The sequence below is a fragment of the Strix aluco genome, chromosome Z (assembly GCF_031877795.1).
Source record: "Strix aluco isolate bStrAlu1 chromosome Z, bStrAlu1.hap1, whole genome shotgun sequence".
NCBI lineage: Eukaryota > Metazoa > Chordata > Aves > Strigiformes > Strigidae > Strix > Strix aluco.
The window spans coordinates 58194258-58216087 of record NC_133971.1 but is presented as its reverse complement, the minus strand read 5'-3'; the positions used below and the strand labels follow the sequence as shown (position 1 = coordinate 58216087).

Genomic DNA, 21830 nt, shown 5'->3' with positions numbered 1-21830 from the left:
GCTCTAAGTAACTTCTCTGCAGATTCTCTCAGGAAGGCTGAAAAGCCTGCTCATATCTCCTGACACTCACTGTTCACTGCATCAAGTGACCCACTTGCACAGTTTGCAGGAAGACACAATCTGAAATCTCAGTCTTGCCCAATGCCACAAACACATGCAGCAGTTTTCCAGATGACTTGTTCCTGTCCATGTAAAGTTGCACAAATACCTTGCACAAAAGATATAAAATCTGAGTGAAATCACAGAAGAAAGTAAGGAAAGTGATGGAGGGATTAGATTAAATGATTCAGCAAAGCACTTACTGAAGAAGGCAGCTTGGAGGTGCTGCACAACCACATATGGTGGGGAAAAAAACAAAGTAGATATGCCTGCTTGCTACTGTGAGGGCTCTTATTTATTCTTCTGGAGAAGTCAGTTACCACAATGGGCATTAGCAGACATACCAAAGGACTGTAGGCAGGTAATTGTTACCGAAATAGTAGAAACTAGGAACCTCAGGAAACACCCTTCTTGCTCTTGAATTGTCACCAACCATTCTCCTTTGATAGCCAACCACAAATGACAGTGAAGAAGAGCTGATGGTTATTTTGACTGCACTCCACCTGCCAAACATTATCAGTCAAACTGGCAACCAAGGCAATAGATGCCAGACACATACCAGATAATTCTGTCTTAACTAATAGAGGTGAAAATGTCACTGAATATGCTCTCATCTTCTTTATAATGATGTCATCATATACCAGGATTAGGGTGGCAGTAAACATTCTATGGTAGTGTGGTGCAGCAGAAGAGCTGAAAACAAAAATACTCTTGGTCTTTCAGAGTACTCATCATCTGTGGAAGGTACACTGAAGAACAAGATAGACTTTTAGCAACTATGGGCAATTAGCTCAGCAATGTCTGATGCACACATGCAGCAATGGCAAACCATAGTTTACTTTTTGTACATGAAGAACTATGGAAGCTTAGCCACTTGTCCAATCCCTAACAGAGGAAAGCAAACGAGGACCCTTTCTTGTTCACAGAAAAGAGGAGAGTTGTACAGCAGAATCTGTTTCTTCTTTCAGTGAAGAAAAAAGCAGCAAATGAAGGGCTCTTAGGCCTGGACATAAACTAAAGTGCTGCAATCCTGTTAAAGTAATGGTTAAGAATCACCACAAATTCAGGAATATAAACATTCATGCACTGTGAAAAAGATATTATTTCACAAGGTTGCAGTTATTAGCTTGGTCTGCAAAAACATGGCAGCTACTCCAGCACCTGAGCTCTTGACAACCTTCTGGAACCCAAACTGCACAGTGTACCTGTGTGTCCCACCAACACCAAGGGTGTAATTTTTTTCATTACTGGCTAGATCAATGCCAATATTAATGAGCTTTTGTTGGGTAATAAATGGTGGCAATGTTCACCTGATAAGTCTGAACTTATTACCTAGTTCAGACACAAACTAAGTAATAAGTTAGTCTTGCTGCTCTGTCTAAATGAATTAAGCTTCTATCAAGGTTTCTCCAAAGGCTGAATGACATAAAGTATCACTATAAAATTCAGATATGCTCTTACAAGATTTTGCCTGAGAAGATCTAGCTGAATGAACTTCAGATCCCTCATTCATATCTTGGGGTTGACTCTGCATTCACACCCTACTTCCCCTCATTTAGGCTCAAAAGATCAGGCATCTCTTTCACAGAGACTGTTGTTAGTTACACAAACTACTGATAAAGATATTCCAGTATTCTGCACATGTGCAGTATCAGCAAACACAGAAAACTCAAACGTGAATCTTAAGGGCTGTTGAGACTGATGTAGCTAACAACAAAACTCCTGCAAAACAATGATTCATTTAAATTCAGCAGGGATCCCTCCCATAGCCATTCAACTGTCCCTACAGTAACATCCTACACTGCACAGTGCATTCAACAGTTGTTTTCTCTGTGAAGTTACTTAGTTTAAGTCTTTGAGGAAAAGATGGTTGTTTTACTATAAAGTCATACAGTTTATAGCTTATCTGCTCAAGTCACTCCCCTGGATGTTAATGCAACAAAACCACAATGCAAAGCACTTAAACAGATTACCTAGGCAGCAGCTCTACTAAAATTCCTCTACAAAAGCAGGTACCTTTGGCATATTTGACAGAGTTAAAAGTTTCTCATCTCTTTTGATCTTGATTAAAAAAGTAGCTTTAAATGCTGGTTCATCAAAGCATGGAAAAGCAGACCTTGCTGCCAGAGGTTCAAACTGAGTTGCTGCAAACCACCTAATGGGAAGAGTAGAGAAGAGCAAATTAAGAATTATGAAAAGGATAAATGTCAGTTTAATTACAATAGAACAGACATTTCCCCAAACTTTGTAACAGCTTGTTATGGGAGTAGCTTTCTGAATAGTAAATGACAGGGTTTGTTCAGTCAGAATAAATGTTTCATTAACAACAGTTTGTTTTAACCCCACCCAAATGTATTTATTTGAGGACTAATCTGCTTGGCTGTTTTTTGCTTTCTTAACAAAGAAGTACACACCTGGAATAACGCAATTAGAGAACAGTCACCAAAATAATAAGCCAGCCATCTTCCAGTGAGAGGGAACAAAAAATAGATTGAAAAATTAAAACAGTGAGCATGCCCTCTAAATGAGAGTCTTGAATCCTCAGCAGCAGATGGGACTACAAGGAAGCTCTTTCGTATAATTGTCATGCCCCCTTCTGCAGATGTTCTCAAAGTTCATCTAACTGTGTGCCTGCTCCCTTTGCTGTCAAGCAGATGGAATCCATGTAAATTCATGTCTTGCCACTAGATTAGAGACACTGTCTTGTCTCTAATCCAACAGCTAGTAGTCATATTACAAAAGAACTTCTCAGAAGTCTATGTTCCTTCTCCAGTATTTTGATACTATGTATTGTGCTCCTGCAAGACAATCCTGGGAGCGCAACAAGAAGTTTGCGAATTTAAGTCTTGTATTTACTGGAGCTAAACAGTGGAGACAACTGTGGTTCACATCACTTTGTGGTCGTTGTTGTTGTTGTTGTTGGTTTTTTAAACCTACTGCCAAGCTACCCACAAGTTTTGGGCGTTTTTCTTTTCTTCTGCACCATGACTCCAACATTTTTGGACCTACAACTTTTCTGAGGAGACACACTGCTGACAATTCATAAGATTAATCTCCATGCCTACTTTCAACTTCTAATGCTTCTCCTCCCCTTCACCAATAATCTAGAAGTTGGTGCAGTAACTTTCTTCTCTTTTTTTCCTTCACCCCAAGATTTTACAGAAGAAGAATAATAAAGAACTATTCTGCATAAAAATATAAGGTCCAAGCTTTTTTTTTTTTTTCATTTGCATCTGGCAACAGTGAGTTATTTTGCCATTTGATAATTTTAATGTCTTTGTGGCAATATGAAAAATCTTCAAAAGAAAATTAAACTAAACTAGAAGACATTTTCTTGCAAAAGCAGCTTGATAGCTTCAGTTTTATACAGAAAATGCAATAACAACAGAGGCTGTCAAAGCAACCTGCATTTGTAAAACCACTGACATTAAGTATACAGAGACAAAGCCCCTGGAAATAGAACAGGCAAGCAAGGCAATGGAAATGATGGTATCAGCAAAGAGTTACCTGAAAAGGATTTGCTGGAAAGTACACAGGTTAAAGCATGTGCTATAGCTTATTCCTGAACAAAAGCAGCTAGCACTAGACTAAAGGGACACAATAACTCAGGAACTTACTGACAGATCACCTTTTTCCTCTGTGAACACTTACACATTCTCTTTCTAGTACAGCAAATACAAGAAGAAAACAAAGCTTCAGCTACATCAGAATAGGAAAAAACCATGGAAATTCAAAAAGAGGCTAATTATTCAAGTCATTTTTGCCTTTGACACGTATTCTTATTCACGGTAATGCATGTCCTTGTGATAAGCTACTTAACTATTTAATTTCACTTTGTGGTTATGCTCTTCTGATGCAATCTACACCTTTTGTGATTCTTTATTATCCAACACATTTCACAACAGAGACAACTTGTGGCATTTTTGTTATAATCATGGAATTCTGAAGCCTATCAGCAGTTTCACAAGTTTCACAACAGATTCTCTCTAATGATCATGCATACGTTGTAAGATTTTAGTATGCTCAGGAACAGCCCCTTCATAAGAGGCTTATCAACAGCACTTTACCTGAGGGACCTGAACTGTCATCGGTGTTTGCACTTCAGTAAAACACACGCACTTTCATCGGAGATGCAACCAAACTGAAACAGATCAGCAATCCTTTAATCCCAAATTATTTTTCTTAAAATTCTTAATCTCTTAAAGAAAGCCTATTAGACTACCTCACATGAGGACCAACAGGAACACATGGGAATAAAGAGGGGAATTCCTGCCTTTCTCAGTTGCTGACTAATTCAAGAACCTACTTAATGTTCCACAGTTCATTTGAATGCACCAGGTTTTGCATATATTTGAAAACAACTGTTGCAGCTAACTTGTTTTCTTGTACGCTTCAGCAATACGTCATAGACCCACTAAGATCTAGATAAAGGGAGTTTTAAAGGCAAACTGTGAGTAAACTTTAGAAAAATAAATGTGTTTTGGTTTAAATATCTGTTGTTAATGCTTAGAGAGACCTGCTGAATCTGAAATAAAATATCCTGGGTTTTTGCTTAGAGAATAGAATAGAAATACATCTTTCTTATGTTATGCAGCTTTCTAACAGTCTGGAAATCATCTTTACCCTGAGTAACTTGTTTTGTTTATTTTTTTAAAGATGAGCTATCATTGAAGGACTTAAATAATTCAAACATTAGCAGCATACAGTTATCATTTCTCACTGCAGAGAGAAGAATTATGACCAAGTTTGCCACACTTCTGCTTTATTCATAAAGGAGTCTTGCTGAAAAAGTTTGCAACAGCTCAGTGAAGGGTCTTGTTTTAAGTAACTGAAAACAAATACAATCTCAGCATGATCCTCTTTCCAGAGAATAACTCTCAATGTGTAAAAGGTTGGGTTGATGGTGCTAATCTAAGTTCCACCTTCCCCCTTCAGGAAACAAAATCTACTTATTAGCATTTTGGGAATTTCCATACAAACTCCCTGTTGTTGCAAAGATTTGTAACACTGATAGGATTGATTTTTCTTGCTTTTTACTTTATATCCCATTTAACTTTTCTTTTTTCTAAGCTTTAGATCTTAGCACTTCCTAGCACAAGCTGTTAAGTGTTTCATGTCTTTACTCTATTTAGCAGTAGTTTTGTGGGTCCTTCAAAACTACTCTGCTGTCAGCCGGTCCTGGACTGACCCATGCTGCTTTTTCCATCTTTCATTTATTGCAGTGCTCTGTTTTTAGAAAACCTGCATGGACAATGATGTGCCAATAAAGGCACCAACGCTCTAAAGCACATGACCAGTGTAAGGCCCATTTGAAGTGGGTGGTAATTTCATTAAGCTTCTTGGTAAAAAGCATTGATTTACCCTTTTTAAAAATTAGTGTGATGCTTCCCTTTTCTCCAGCCACTAAAGGACTTTGGCTGAATGCCAAGACTTTCCAACTATGATTGAGAGCAACTTGGTAACTACATCAGCCAGTTCCCTTCAGACTGTGGGATGCATTTCATTGGGTCCCATGGACTTGTGTATGTTCAGGTTCCTCAGATGATCTCGAATCTGATCTTCTCTTATGATAGTGGGACTTTGTTTTCACAGTCCCTGCCTTGAGACTCTGGGACTGGAGAGATGTGGGAAGAATTTCCAAAGAGAGAAACTAAAAATTAAACAAACAAAAAGCCACACTATAGCTACCCATAACCATTATACCGCACTACATTTAACTGATGGAGAGGCTGCCCTGACTTCATGAACTCATCCATGAAAGACATTTTTCAGGTAGATTAATCAGGAGATTAAAGATCGATTTTTCTCAATAGGAATCAGTTGTACAAAATATCCAATAGAAAAATCAACCCTTGTTATTTCTATTATCAAAGCACAATCTAGAAGTGACAGAAAAGAGAAGCTGCATTTGTGCGCATACCTTTGCTCAGAATTCTCCTCCTTGTAAGAAATTTTGTAAAAGCCATAATAGGTATCTGATAAATTAGATGAATATTCTATGTTGACAGTGTAATTCTGTCCTACAAGGAGAGCTTCAGGAGCCATGACTGCAATCTGGTCATGCAATGGATATTCCAGGAATTCAGCTGGCTTTGCTTGATGCCCTCCTGCTGAAGTAATAGTTGCCTTCGTGATATTAAGTCCCGAGCTGTGAAGTACAATTTTCCAAGTTACCTGGATGACATTAACCACTATGTTTACAGAGCCTGAAAATTTCAGAGTAGTTAGGTTTGGCTGCAAAACAAGATCATAATGCAGTGGTACAACATCAGGAGGAAGCCTAATTTTTGCCCATGGAAATAGTTTTCCATTGGTTGCCAGAGGGTATATTAGTTCCATTGTATGATTTTTTTTATAGCAGCCTTCTTTGGTAAAGGTACATTTGGGAAGAAGATAAATCGCCATTATTAATGAAACTGCAATCACAAGAACAACTGTGCAAACCACCATGGTCCTTGTAGAGGGCACCGAACATGATTCATTTGGATTTTGTCTATAGACAGACATGTTATTCCGGAGACTCGAGCTTCTGTTCATGAAGGACATCCCCAGCAATTTTGCTGATGACTCGTAATCCTCTTCATCATCATCCATTTCATGTTCTCCGAGGCCACGCACCAAAAGCCGGGAGCTCCTTGGTTCATATTCCACTTCATCAGGGTCCAGAGGATGTAAACAAGGCTCTTTTGCCAAGTCAACCACGTCAGGCTCTTCTTCAAACATGCTGTTTTCAATCATATTCCTGGGTAACTGAATTCGATCTGAAAAAGTAAAGACCATCTGTTATATGATAAACAAAATGCATGATTATAATACCTCAAAAATAGTTTACTAAATTACAGAATGGGAAACACTTTTACAGCACATACAATCAACAGCTCTTCAAATTTCTCTCTCAGGTTTGTTTCTAGAAAATATTTCTGTGCTTTTCTGCCTACTGTAATTTTTCATTCAGTATCTTCAAAATGATGTTTCCATTGAGCATACTCAGTCACATGTCTTGCACCATAACTGGGGATCAGTTATATCACTGCATAGCATTCCCAGTTAATTGATGTTAGTGTCTTGGCTACACTTCCTCTAACCCAGTAAATTATATCTGTATTCAACTAGATTGGTTAAGATGGAACGTTCTTTATGTTGAAGGGTAAAGCACAGGCAGCCAGTGCAGTTCAAGAGGTATTTCTGAATATGCTAGGTACTAAATTCTTTAATAGGGGAGAAAATCTGCCAAGGTGCTGGCAGCTACACAAATAAAATATCTATTTGAAATTTTTTAACTTTATTTTTCAAACACCCTCCAAAAAAGATACAAAATATTTCTCACACAAAAATGACAGGATAAAAATTATAGCTCCAGTTGACATCTTCATTTAAGTTAGCTCATACAACCCTTGAAACAATCCATGCAGGTAAGAAGTTAAATCAGTGCCAAGCAGACTGTTTCCATAAAATTTGTCTGTAATAGATAGCAGATAACTGAACATAAAAGAAGAATTGAAATTCATACCATATTTTAAAAGCATTTTAAAAGATACTTTCATATTCTACATGCAGTTGTATTTTAATCAAACTTCTGGTCATGTCTGTAACTGTTTATGTAAAAGGTTATCTTTCAGCTAACCTGCTCAGTGGAAAGTGGAGAAAATTAAAAACACTGTTGGAAAGAAGTATATAGAGGGAATGGGGTATGGACACCCAAAAGTAGTTAACCTAGGAGTAAGGAATTTTTTTTCCATACTGTATTTAAACCAAAGCACTATAAACAACATACAACGGATGTTGGTTGGCTTTTGTTAGGACACCATAGAGTTATCTAGAGAACAAAACAACTCAAATGGAAAAGCCATCTATACAGAGATTTGTCTCCCAAAAAGCCCAAGAAATCCCATTACCAACTTTTTAGGGCCTTGAAATTACAGTTAATTTGAGTTAGTCCCCTGTCACAGCTTCTAAGGCGCTAGACAAAACTTTTGTCCAACTGCAAGGCTTCAGAAATTAAACTAACCTCTTTCAGACATGAAGGTCTGCTGCTAACTTTAGGACAATAATCACATCACGCCTCTATCCTCCACGTTCTATATTTTCAGAATGAGAAAGATAAAATTTTTCTTTTGATCTAAACATACTGAAAAGCGGGTTGACTTTTATTAATTTCCAACAAGAATGTACATTTTGCCAATCTATATACAGCCTAGAATATCAGCGCTCCTATAATACATTACTGATTTTATCTATATTGCAAAGCTCCCATCCAATAATTGAGGATAATATTATACAGAAGTAAATTACATTAATAATTTCAGGAATACAACTATATATTGCTGCTTAATAGGAATTAAAATGTTGAAACAGACTAATGGAAGATATTGGGAGGATAAAGATTTATGGTTTATAGCCTTTTTTTCCTTTTTTTTTTCCTAAAGTCAGGTTTCTATACGGCTGAAATTTTCAAAGGTGAAAATAAAACATCTTAAAGAAAAGATGGCAAGAATCTTTTCAAAACCAGCTATACAAAACTCCTTAACACTTACTCTAAGATGTATTGATACATTTAAGACTTTCTGTTTCAAGGACACAAACTCCGAAAACTACAGTGTCAGTAGCCCTACCACTGAAAAGGACAGAGCAAGAATTCTTATTCTAGCCCACATTCTACCATGCTTTTCTCTTTGTGTGATATCTAATTATTAAACCTCTAACGATACTTGCCTACCATTTATTTCAGACTTAGACTATTCAGATACCTTCAAAACAAATAATAGCTTCATAAATCAGCACCTTGCATCTCCAACTAAAAACTACTGCATTACTTTAAAAAGATCAACCTTGAACATGTCTCTGCAAAGGCCTTAAAATAAGAAAAAAGAAAATAAAAAATCCTACCCCACAAAAGTCAGTAAGAGGAAGGTACACTTGTCAGTCCGAACAATCAATATGGAGATGGATGAAAGCAGGGAGTTTGCTGGAATTTGGATCTACCTGCTCACCCTTTGTCCCACTGTAAACATGCTGCTCTGACTAGGAATAGGATCATAGGGTCACAGGCTGCTGAGGTTGGAAGTGACTTCAGCAAGGTCAAATAATCCAACCTCCTGTAAAAAGCAGCTTCTAAAAGTTTCTGTCCTTATGGCATTTCCAAGTACAGTGCTCATGGTCTGGCCTTCAGGCTGTGGTTGCAGTTCAGTAGTCCAGCACTATGGTCTCTACAGGTGTACTCACATATCTGATTGGAGGCCTCACAGACTAAAGAAAGAGGATAAAAAGCTAAGTTACATGTGAAAACACACAGACAAACTAGTGGAGAAAAAAAAGTGGAAAGACGAAGTATTGTGCAACAAAAGTTCTTTTACAATTCATCTACCCAGGAATAGTTTATCAAGAATTCACTAAACTACTTTTACCAGAGATTCTTGCTGATTACTCCCTCAGGTAACCAGCTCTTCAAATCTGCTGGCTGGCTTCTATCAAATTTGAAAACAGACTGAAGACCAAATTTCTTAAAATCCCAATGCAATCCCACCCCAAAACAACCAGCTGCTGCTGGAAGACACCCAAATCAATATCAACTATGTAGAAAAGGCAGGTATTAAGACTCACATCTTAACCACTCCAAAAGGTAGCAGCCAATCAGTACACAGCTCCAACCCCAGCCATGGCATGTGCTGCTGCATGGCCAGCAAAAGAGGTAGAAGACAGGGGAGGCACTGCAGAGGGAAGGAGGAGAAAGATAAAGAGCATAAATCTGGCACAATGTAGGCTTCATCAGCTCTGCTGCTCATAGAACAGTTTGTTGTCTGAAGAGCTTACTCTAATAAAGACCTAATTCTTCTAACGCCAACTATCTTAATATTTTCAAAGTTGCATGCAGGCATTAATAACACTTTTAGTCAAAAGGAATTAAATGATACAAAAAATCTCAAACTGAAACCAAGATAGAAAAGCTAAAAAGGATCTTAGTTTCAAGCAATTCACAGTTTTAATACCTAAGAGACATTAATTTCTAGGAAAACAACAGTTAAAACTAATTTCTATGGAAGTATTTGAAAAAATCAAAAGCAAAGTCTTGGTTGTTTTGTAGTGTTGAAAATCTGTCAGATCGGAACTTTACTGAAGATCAAGGGCACCACCAGACTACTATTCTCCAATGGAAAGCATATGGACAAAGTATCAAAAGGTTACTGCACTTACGCATTCACAGAAGCATAGAAGTCAGGCTACTTTTTGTAGAGGAACTATGGCAAACACATTTAAAGCTTTTACACTCAGATAAACTCTGGACTGTTTGATTCCTGCTAGTTCACTGGTATTTGTAACATGATAGAGTAAGTCATCAGTCATGTGAACTCTTATGACCTTTCAGTTTTAACCCATGGGCTGCTACAATATGAGCTAAAAAGCCCATAGGAAGGGCAAAAAAAAGGTATTCTTAAACCGAAACAAGCCATAAGGAACAAGCAGCAGACTGAGGAACATGATTGCAACCATCACATTTCAGACATCTTTCACACCAAGTATGGTCAAGAGGCAAACATTCCCATTATGAAACATGCTAAAAGCACATTCATTCAGATATTCAAGCACATTAATTCAAATTTCAAATATGATGCAGGAAAAATAGTATAACTGCAAGACTAGAGAACTTTAACCTGTAAAGAAGCTGCATGGTTCCAGTGAATTACCGCTGCCATGCCAGTGGCTGCAGGTGCACTAGAGGCATTTGTGGTCACACTAGTCCACAATTAAGAAAGTACTGATCTGACCTGCTAAAATGCACTACAAAAATTATCTGTTATCTGGCATGGCAATTTAAATCTAAATCTTTACTAAACATTGGAACACTAAACACACTCTTAGTGTGAGAGTGAACAAAATGGTGAAAAAAAGTAATGGGGCTGAGACTTGTTGCTCCCTAATTAGCACTGATGAAATGACGCTAAAACTTAAAGTTTAAGCAGCTAAAATCTTAAACACACCCAAGTAAAAGTGATTTTACACAATTCTTCTATAAATTTGTAATCTGAAAATCAGAGATTTTCAGTATCTTCCTCAATACGTGATCTATTATCACATCTAGCAAACGATGTGAATACTCACAGCTTAGAAACTAAGAAGAGATGTGAGGTTGAAAACTAAATGTGATAGACCAATCCAGACAGCCAATCCTCCTAATATTGCAAAGCTGAAGCAAGGCAGACTTTTTCTCAAAATTGTTTTGAAAAAGTTTCTTTAGAGCTGCCTCCTGCAACACAGATGCCCAAAAACCTATTGCCACATATCTCCCCATTATAATATTCAGAAAATGATAACAAGCCTGTTCTGTTGTTTTCTGTAAAGAGGACAGAATGTGTAGACATGAAATTCAAATGCAGTTTAAAACAGGACAAGCCAACAGTACAATAAGCTTGATGTATTGTGGTGGTTTAGGCTCTGCTGGGGTCTGAGACCACTCGGCCACTGCCCCTCCCCCACAAAGGCAGTGAAATACAAAGCCCCGGGGCTGAGATAAGGAGAGGTTTAATACAACAGTGCAACAGCGACAAAACAAACAACAACAATAACAGTAATAACAATGAACAGAGCAAAATATGTACTGATACAGCAGTGAGAGCAGAGAGATCGCATAACACCCGCGTTCACCGATTCTCCCGCGCTCCTGCGCTTGGGCGCCAGGAGGTGACGTCAGCATGGTATTGAATAACCCAGCTAGAGCTTCCCCCCACTGCTGGGGAAACTTAACCCTATCCTAGCTAAACCAGGACATGTATATACTGCATCCTTTGCTAATGTGAACAGCATACCTAGGTGGTAAAAAGTGGCATCACTTAAGTACACGAAGGTGAGTAATTAATCAGGTCAAGCTAAACAGGAGGTCCCTTATCTGGTTCCTACAAGACGTATATCTTTCACTCCCTACACCCTTTCACAAATTAGTCTTTCAGCTTACAAAGCAACTTTATTACAATACTCAAGTTCATTCAGGAACAATCAGGGGCTGCAGTAAAACTGTCTAGCATTTGCTCCAAGTATTTATTTTGTCTGAAGAGCTCTGTTCCCATTAACAAGGAGACTAAAAGCCTCAAGTAACACCATGTAATGAATCTTAGTAGGTGCGACAATGAAATATCTTAGGATGTTTTGGTTTTGGAATCTATCACAAATATTCTGTAGAATACAAAAAGTCATTCTTTCTTTCTCTTTCAGAGTCAGCATCTTCCCATAACGCTACTGATACCCCTTGCAAAACAAAATCAGTAATGTCTTTGCTATCAGGATTCATGTCTGGATATTCGGTGTCAGAACTGAAATCTCAGCACTCAAAATTCTTATGTGAATCTAAGTGACCCTTTCCTCAAGTTCATTCCTTTTTATAATATATGCAGGCAATTGTTCTTTTTCCAACTTTCCATATTCTAATTAAGAGGTTAAAATTAAAAAAACAGCACAATTTCCACTCAACAAATCCTATTGGTAATGTCAGACAGACTGTTATCACTTTCTAAGACTGAACTTCAGCACATTCCCATCTTTAAAAAATGAGTAGTATTTTAACTGAAAGAAATGTTAAAATAATTACAGTAACACCTGGCATTTTATAGCAACTGAACCCCTACTGCAGAGATAAGCATAGGACACTTTCTGTTATCCTGGAATAACCTAGAAGCCAAACAACTATTGGGTAGTATGTTGTCATAGACCAGCACATGTAGCAAAACCCAAGGCCAGACCAAATGGCCCTATATAAAGTGTGCCTACGAGTTGGAGTGAAAACTGATTCCCACAGAATGTAAACTATTTCAGTTGCACTTAAGTAACATGAGGGTGCAGAGTTACTGCTGCCCCAAAATAGACATCTACTAATATGTTGATGTGTTCTGTACCTGGTCTAACAGGCAAGAACACACAAAAACTATGAACAAAGTATCTGTTTTGCTACCTGACTTGCTACCAAGTAACTCATTGATATTATGTCAAAGAATAATTCTGTCCAATGATTTCAGGAACAGTACAGGTGTTTAACAATGGGGTTAATTATTCAGGGCCATAATATTGTTGTACATACCTAACTTGTATGTCCAACTTTGAAAGGATTGGCCTTTTCTTAGTAGAGGCAGCTGCTGACCAAACAGCAAATGCCATAGACAAACCACATGGATTTTGTTCCTACTAAAGACTGGTTGCATTTACTAAGATGGGGCAAAAAGCAACTCTAAGGTGTTTTTTTCCTTTTAAAGATCTATATTATGTTCATGTACCTGTCTATATGCCACCTCTTCTAGAAGTAGTGGTGAAACACTTGTAAGATTTTGGCACAGTTAGTAAACTTAGATTATGTGATTCCTAATAGATGAATGAACCACTACCACAACAATAAAGTGAGTTTGAGGAAAAGATGCCAGCAGGAACAAATACTGTGCCACACAGTCTAACGTCAAAAAAGCAAAGGCTCCACCGTTCCTTAAGCATTGGAAAATTAGTTTTGCACTCTTAAGTTTAGCAAACAGCATAAAGCTATTTGTTTACAGAACTCCAAGAAAATATTTGAAGCACTTACAAGCACTTGCAAATACACTGTGTATGGCAGGTAAGGACACTTCAAGTGGTCAGATGTATTGTCTTAAAAAAATAGCAAGACTGGTTACAGTACATGGAATTTGATCTTCTCTCCTTTATTTGGACTTTGGGACTAGTAACAAAGGAAAGGAAAGGAGAGTTAAAGGAGGTCACTGACATATAGACATGGATACAAAGACTGTACAAATGCTACTGCTCTATGTTATTTAGTCCTTGCCAGTAATTAACATTATGTCAAATGGAAGAGCCAATGAAGAAACCTTGCAGAAATAACAACACATGAAGTCACTGCACTGTCTTATATCAAAAGCAGTATATTCAGCATAACCATGTTCCTAGCAGAAGAAAAAAAAAAAAAAGTTGAACATTAGATGGGAAGAATGTTTGCATTAACACTGAAAATTCATATTCTTCTTAGTGAAATAAGTTTCTCATCGTATCTGAAAAAAAAAGAAATGGAAGCATGCCACAATTTAAAAGAACGTATTATAGCCAAGATAAATGCATAAACTTTTTCTGCTACACTTGCAGTGTCTTTAAGAGGTAGTATGATCTATGCAGTTGCCAGTGCAGACACGGCACTAGAAATTTTGTGAGTAATAGGTGTACTTGTTATAGAATCTGCTGTTTTAAGAAAAGGATCAACATGTTACTCACAGTACAGCATTCATCTGTATTTATGAGAGACAAAATCAAAAATATACCTATTTCAGGTTTACATAGTGAAATTTCTCACACATATCTCATGTCATCAGTCCTTCCAAGCTAGAGACAAGAACAACATGAAATGTGAGAGCCAATAAAAGGCAAATGAACTTGCAGTGTATAGTCTGAATGCAAGAAGGAGGAAAACAAGCTATAGGAAAATAGCATAAGTAATATTCAGCAAGCTTTCAGAAATTTTATGGGTTTGTTAAGATTAAACCAATCTATAAACAAATACTAGTTTTTATTTTAAATTTAAAGTAAGTCTACATTTTAAATGTACAAACCGCTAAGCCCATCATTAGAAAAAAAAATTCTTAATGCATGGCAGGGAGAAAAGCTAGACTTGACTAGAAACACAAATGTAATTTTACACATTAAAAAATCTAAAATGTGTATAAGGAAGTGTAAAAATTAAAACTATACACCCAGGTTCTTCTCCTACTAATGTCAGTTTACCAGTTCTGCTTAACAGGGAATGAATCAATCCCCACAACTCCAAACTGCAAAACATTAAAAGTTTTCACAGAAGAGTGAGGGGAATTTTCACTCTTATCTGTGGATCCCATGTTGGACTAATTGCTTGAGTCTTGCTCCAAATCTTGATCTTATTCTCAGCCAAAACTATTGTTGCCATTATTGTTTCTGCCTTGGCTGTGAGGAAAGAAGGAAGACAGGCAGCCCAAAGGGAGTTCCAAAACACAGATTCATTTTCACAGGTGCTAAAACTGGCATACAGAGGCATTTTGAAGAAAACTGAGATTCTAAATACTACACTGGAAATCCAGAAAGTGAGAAGTATTTCAGAAAGTGTAATCACTTCCTTGGTGGAGACTGCCAATTAAAAATCACTATTTCTGAACAACAATAGTTACAATTTTTATCACTGCTAATAAACATTTGAATTTAAATCAACAGAAATAAGAATATCCTGTACAGATAAATACAACTTGTTATCCTTTTTTTTTTTTTTTAAAGATGAGGAATAAAATGGCCTTGGCTTGCAAAGAAGGACAGATTTATATGACAACTAAACATCTGAATTAGTAGCCTTCAAAAATGCACTTAAAACTTTGTTAACATCTTCTTAGAAAGAAACTTGATATTTTTGTAAATTTAAAGACAAAATAAGGCTAGAAACCTTAGTTTATGTTATGAACTGCATAATGTGATAAATCAGAAAGGAGTTTCAAAAATCCAGCAGAGAAATAAGTGACTCAAATGCTGTTACACTCCACCCCACTTAACCACTTCTGCAAATACGACAAAAAAGATCAAGAAACAGAAGTGTGAACTTAGAAAATCTACAATATTTTATATCAATTTTATATCAAGATTTTAAGAATAAAGTCCTCAAAATACATTAACACTGAGGCAAAGGGGTTTTTGTTTTTCATGTTCCCCCTTCCCTTTTTATTTAGTCATCATTCAAATCCCCATCTATCTATTATGTCCTATTTATACGCTGTTATCTTAAGATCTTTGGTACAGGATTTGAATACATAGATGGCATTATCTCATGACTAGATGACATCCAAGTTTCTCCCCACAAAATTCTCAAAGAATACAAATAATTACCATTGAATACTTCCTGGCTGCATATGTCAGTAACTGCTCAGTCTACAAGTGCTTAAGAATAACAAAGCTCCTCCTACCTAAAGCCTTCTTCAGGCTCTTTCTGAATGTTTGGATGCTGCTTCAGAGTTGCTTTCTGTGATACTGCAATTTCAAAACCTGCTGGTCAAATCAGAAATAACCTCAGTTCTGTAAGAAACCCATAGATAAAATTATTGATCTTAGCAAGTATGTACATGTAAAGTGCACTCAAATACTCAGCTGTGTATTAGTCTGTAGCAAAAAACTCATTAGACAAACCAGCAGTAGTTCTATTAAGTCTCCACACATCTCCAGCCTTAGGACTGATTGCTTGCTTAGGCAAACCATCTTCACTTCATGATCTGAACCAAGGATTATAGAAGAGACACTTAAATCAACTGGCTAAAAGCAACTGTGCTGGTAGCTAACCTTTACTTTGATTTAAACTGTAATTCCCTGTTCCTGCAGCATCAGCAGCTATGAAAGGAAAGCCATGCTTTCTAAGCATGGAGCATACATATGAAGTAGGATCCAACTTTTAAACAGTTAGTCAGAGCAAACAGATAAATGGACCCAGTCATCTGCAGAACTGCCCATCATCCTAACGTTTACAGCTGGTCCAGAAGAATGGGATAGAGCCTCTCAATCCACCTGAACATTTGAGCACATAGTAGCTTCATCACCTTTTGACACACTTGAAAGGAGACCACCTCTAAAGTTACTTGTGAAACAGAATTTCCTTTCATCTCTGCTGAATCAGAGAACTAAACAGCAGGAATACAGTACTGATTGGAGCCAGTGGAGCTGCACAGTCCATTTCTTGCTGTCACAGACAACCAAAACTGATGGTCAATCCAGAGAGACTTTACATGCAATTCTATTCTCAAAAAAAAAAAAAAAAATGCAGAGAACCTGAAGCCAAGTCCTACAACTCTCTAACTTACTTTAGTATACCTTCTGCCTATTTTGCTGATTACTCACACTACTTCAAGAAAAAAGCATTCAGCATTCAAAAAAGAAAAAAAAAATCAGTGCAGCGGAAATGAAATACTTATTCGGTAATGCAAAATACACTCTTGGAAAGTTTCCGTAGTTGATTTGCTAGCAATATTCTGTGCTCAGCATGGAATTATTCCCAGAACTGCAGGCTTCCTGTCACTACCTAGCAACCATCCTTTAAGGATTATATTTACTATTTGTATCAAACTGTTGATTGCTATGGTCTAGTGTCTTATCTTTTCTTGATGAATTGTATGCATTAGGATAGCCAAAATCAGTACACAGTGGTTGCTGCAGATTGCTTTATAAGTAACCAAAAAAAGTAGAGATTGGGCAAAAAAGATGGCAATTTTATATATTTAGCAGAAAATGGTAATAAGAGCAGTTCCTTAGACCTGTGCTTATAAACAGTTTAAGTGCTATATGGTTCCATCTGAGAGGTATTTATATTTGAAAGAACATTATTTTAAATTCTTCATTCATTGTTTGCTGATAAGCTCTTCTGGACAGGTTGCAGTGAACAGCATTCTGTAAATTTGTGTCCAAGAGTACAAAATTTTCAAAAAAAATTCTGGCCAGTTTTAAAAAAAGATTATTTCACATGGTTTACAGACTTTCTAATCTATTTAGGAATGAGATCATTCCTTTTAAGACATTTGCTATTATTTTAACTCAATTTAGAAATATAAATTTCTCCAAGGGAATCCTTGGCCTAAAGGTTTATTATGACCTGTAGGTTAGACTGCAGAGAGAGTAGATCCCTTCAGTCCCAGCTGTAGAGTCAGAAGGAGCTTTTTAGCAAAACTTTTCAGCAAAAGTGATTAGCAACAGCTGTCTTATGTGTTACCATAAATTCGGTCTCAGAAGAACCCTCTAAGACTTAGTCTGAAGTTTTAGAAGGCAGGCATTCTTTATTGCAGCATTGGATGCACCGGGGATTATTCCATCTAATGTGCATGCTGAAAGACAAGGCCACACTTATATATACAATAAAAGAAATGAATATTCATGTAACTTCCGAGAAGTACACACATATTTCCAGAGAATCGAATGCATATGTTAATACATTGCACAAGAGTACTAAAATTTGGGGAAGGGTCTCTGAGGGGCTTCCACAGGTGTCTGCTGGTTTATCTGCCCTGTCTAGGATGTACACATCACAGTTGCAAAAATTATGTCGTTGGGTGCATTCTTGACTGAGGCTCCTTACAGCAATTATCATCAACTGCTTGCAGGCATCAGCTAGCGGGTATCAACTCCCCCCTTTTATTGAGACTTTGGACTCACAAATCCAAGGTCTCAGTACTCAATACCCATACCTTATTTTCATACAGATTTGGCTACAACAACTACAACACTGAATCATAATGCAATCTAAGATACAAAGGCACACCACTACTATTATCACCACAAACAGATTTCTTAACCATACCCAATTTGGTAGCCATAAGGTAAGTTTGTGCCACAATTCTTCAAAGCCCCAGGATGTATCATCCTTGGTAGCCTGATGCAGGACCTTTGTCTGTTCCCAAATTGCTGCCAAATCCATGGGAATTCTACCATTCTGATCTACATATAGACAACAGCTTGTGTTAATCACAGTGCAGACACCCCCTTGTGAAGGCAATAGTAAATCAAGGACCATTTGATTTTGTAGTAGTACCTGAGATAAACTGGACACTTCAATTTGCAATGCTTGTATCGTGGCCATAGTTTTGGTTTTTATGTTCTCAATTATAGCGGATATATTTACAATTGTCTTTTCCAATTCACTTACTCCGAGCCAAGGGAGAAGCCTTCTAACGAAACTGTGTAATGCATAAGGGTGGTCTGCTATAGCATTGTGAATCCTTCTGGTTTGTTTAATGAATGTCCTCACCCGTCCACTCTGTTCCTGCAGCTTATTAACTATTGTCATATTTGCAACTAGGGCTCCTAGGGTGCACATTCCTTTCCATCTTAGGGGTAATATTTTCCGAGCTCAATTACAATATAGCCAATACCATCCTACTCCTTCTGTTCGGGGTACAGGCCATCCAATTGAGGGTTTAGTTTTGTTTCGTTTAAATCTGTCTAAGAAGGCTAGATCAAATTTCCCATCTATATATTTCGTATAACTGTTATACATGTTGTTTAGTTCTACATCTATAGTACTGTTGTTTTTACAGTATAGAGTTACATCATTTAGATGGCATCGCTGTATGAAAGTATAGTTATAGGATACTTGTGGTTCTTCTATTTGGATTTCTTGTTGAGTAGTCATCTTAGCACTGCCCCACTGAAAGTCTGCGCTTGTTGTAATCTGTCTATAGCTCTGGCCTTGAGTAATGGTAATATTATTGTGTGAGGGGGTATCATCAGACATTAGAATCCCTATGTACTTTGGTGTTCCTAAAGAGTGTTCTGGTAAATGTGTACAGACCCAACAATCACTTCTATGTAGTATCTAGTAATTTGTTGTGTTAAAATTAAATGAAGATTCTGATTCCATTTTGGTTCTGGCCAGACTTGATCCATGGCTATTGTAATTGTCACAGACCAAACATAAAACTCAATCATGATCTCCTTAATTTCAATTTAAGAGGAGACTGCTACTCCACTACCCATGGGGTGGGAGCCTTCTTGATTCTTGAATAATGAATCCAAGGGCCTTTGCCCCAAACCTTGACTGCCGTATAGGTAGTTAACAAAACCTGAAACGGTCCTTTACACTCTTCTGTCAGACGTTTAGTGTTCCATGACTGGACGTAGGCCCCATCTCCAGGCTGGAAAATATGTGCTGGTGTGTCAAGTTCCAAAGGTCTATTCATTGTGACATATTTCTGGAGCTTCTATAAGGTATTCCCTAAATATGTCAAATAAGTTTTAAAATTTAGTTTTCCCATGATATGGGATCTGGTAGGGAATGGTGCCCACACTCACAAAAAGGTGTTGGATTCATTAGCTCATCTCAAGTGCATCCATACCAATGCACACAGTACGAGCAACAAACAGGAGGAGCTTGAAGCCATGATGCAGCATGAGAACTATGACATAGTAGCTATCACAGAAACATGGTGGGATGCCTCACACAACTGGAGTGCTGCAATTGATGGCTACAAGCTCTTCAGGAGGGATAGACAGGGAAGGAGAGGTGGTGGAGTGGCCCTGTATGTTAGAGAATGCTGTGAGAGCTCAGAAATCAAGTATAGTGATAACGGGGTTGAGAGTGTTTGGATTAGGTTAAGGGCCATTAAAGCAGATCTTGCTGCGGGAGTCTGCTATAGACCTCCCAACCAAAGCAGTGAGGTGGATGAAGCTTTCTATAAACAGTTGGGAGAAATCTCATGGTCACTTGCTGTTGTTCTTGGGGACTTTAACCTCCTGGGTACCTGCTGGGATCACAACACAGCAGACAGGGAACAATCCAGGAGGTTCCTGGAATGTGTGGAGGATAACTTCCTCACACAGGCGGTGAGTGAGCCAACCAGGGAAGGTGCCCTCCTGGACCTACTTCTTGTGAACAGGGAAGAGCTTGTGTGGGAAGTAAAGGTTGGAGGCCATCTAGGGTGCAGAGATCATGAGATGATTGAATGATCGATCCTTGGAGAAACAAAGAGAGGGGTTAGTGAAACTGCCACCTTAGACTTCCACAGGGCAAACTTTGACCTGTTCAGAAGACTGATTAAAAAAATCCCTTGGGAGGCTGCCCTGAAGGATATGGGAGTCCAAGAAGGCTGGACATACTTCAAGAGAGAAGTCTTAAAGGCACAGGAGCAGGCTGTTCCTGTGTGCCGAAAAACAAGCAGGTGGGGAAGGAGACCAGCCTGGCTAAACAGGGACCTTTGGCTGGATCTCAAGAACAAAAGGAGAATCTATGACCTTTAGAAGAGGGGGCAGGTCTCTCATGAAGACTATAAAGATGTAGTGAAGCTATGCAGGGAGAACATTAGGAGAGCCAAAGCTCAGCTAGAGCTCATCTTGGCTGCAGCTGTTAAAGATAATAAAAACTGTTTCTATAAATTCGTTAACAGCAAAAGGAGGATTAGGGAAAATCTCCCTCCTTTACTAGATGCAGAGGGAAACATAGTAACTAAGGATGAGGAAAAGGCTGAGGTGCTTAACGCCTACTTTGCCTCAGTCTTTAGCAGTAGAACTGGCTATTCCCTGGACACCCAGCCTCATGAGCTGGGAGATGGGGAGGGGAAGCAGAATGAAGTCATCACAATTAAAGAGGAAGTGGTCAGAGACCTGCTACACCACTTGGATGCACACAAGTCTGTGGGACCGGATGGGTTACACCCAAGGGTGCTGAAAGAGTTGGCAGATGTGCTCGCCAAGCCGCTTTCCATGATTCACCTGAAGTCATGGCTAACTGAGGAGGTCCCATTGGACTGGAGGGTGGCAAATGTGACACCCATCTACAAGAGAGGCAGGAAGGAGGATCCAGGAAACTACAGACCTGTCAGTCTGACCTTGGTGCCAGGGAAGGTCATGGAGCAGGTCATCTTGAGTGTCATTAAAAGTCATATAATAGACAACCAGGGGATCAGGCTCAGTCAGCATGGGTTTATGAAAAGGCAGTTCCTGCTTGACAAACCTGAGCTCTTTCTACGACAGAGTGACCTGCTTATTGGATGAGGGAAAGGCTGTGGATGTTGTCTACCTTGACTTCAGTAAGGCCTTTGACACCGTTTCCCACAGCATTCTCCTGCTGAAACTGGCTGCTCATGTCTTGGATGGGCACACCTTTTGCTGGGTAAAAAACTGGCTGGATGGCCGGGTCCAAAGAATTGTGGTGAATGGAGTTAAATCCAGCTGGCGGCCGGTCACGAGTGGTGTCCCCCAGGGCTCGGTTTTGGGGCCACTCCTGTTTA

General features: G+C 38.3%; 1 protein-coding gene across 7 annotated transcripts in view; it reads right to left on the bottom strand.

The window, feature by feature from the left end:
• Positions 1–21830, bottom strand: part of LNPEP (leucyl and cystinyl aminopeptidase) — an 81870-nt gene that overhangs the window by 32710 nt on the left and 27330 nt on the right. The window contains exons 1-5 of one of the 7 annotated variants that reach the window (XM_074813229.1): positions 13655–13786; positions 9700–9806; positions 9082–9345; positions 6020–6860; positions 2116–2254 (exon numbers count right to left, since the gene is read on the bottom strand). In XM_074813229.1, coding sequence (XP_074669330.1) covers positions 2116–2254; positions 6020–6837 — 957 coding nt within the window. In that variant the 5' untranslated portion in view covers positions 6838–6860; positions 9082–9345; positions 9700–9806; positions 13655–13786. Of the gene's footprint in view, positions 1–2115; positions 2255–6019; positions 6880–7426; positions 7559–8985; positions 9346–9699; positions 9807–13654; positions 13787–21830 lie in introns of those variants that run through there. The other 6 variants (XM_074813228.1, XM_074813227.1, XM_074813230.1 and 3 more) reach the window with 6 other exon arrangements.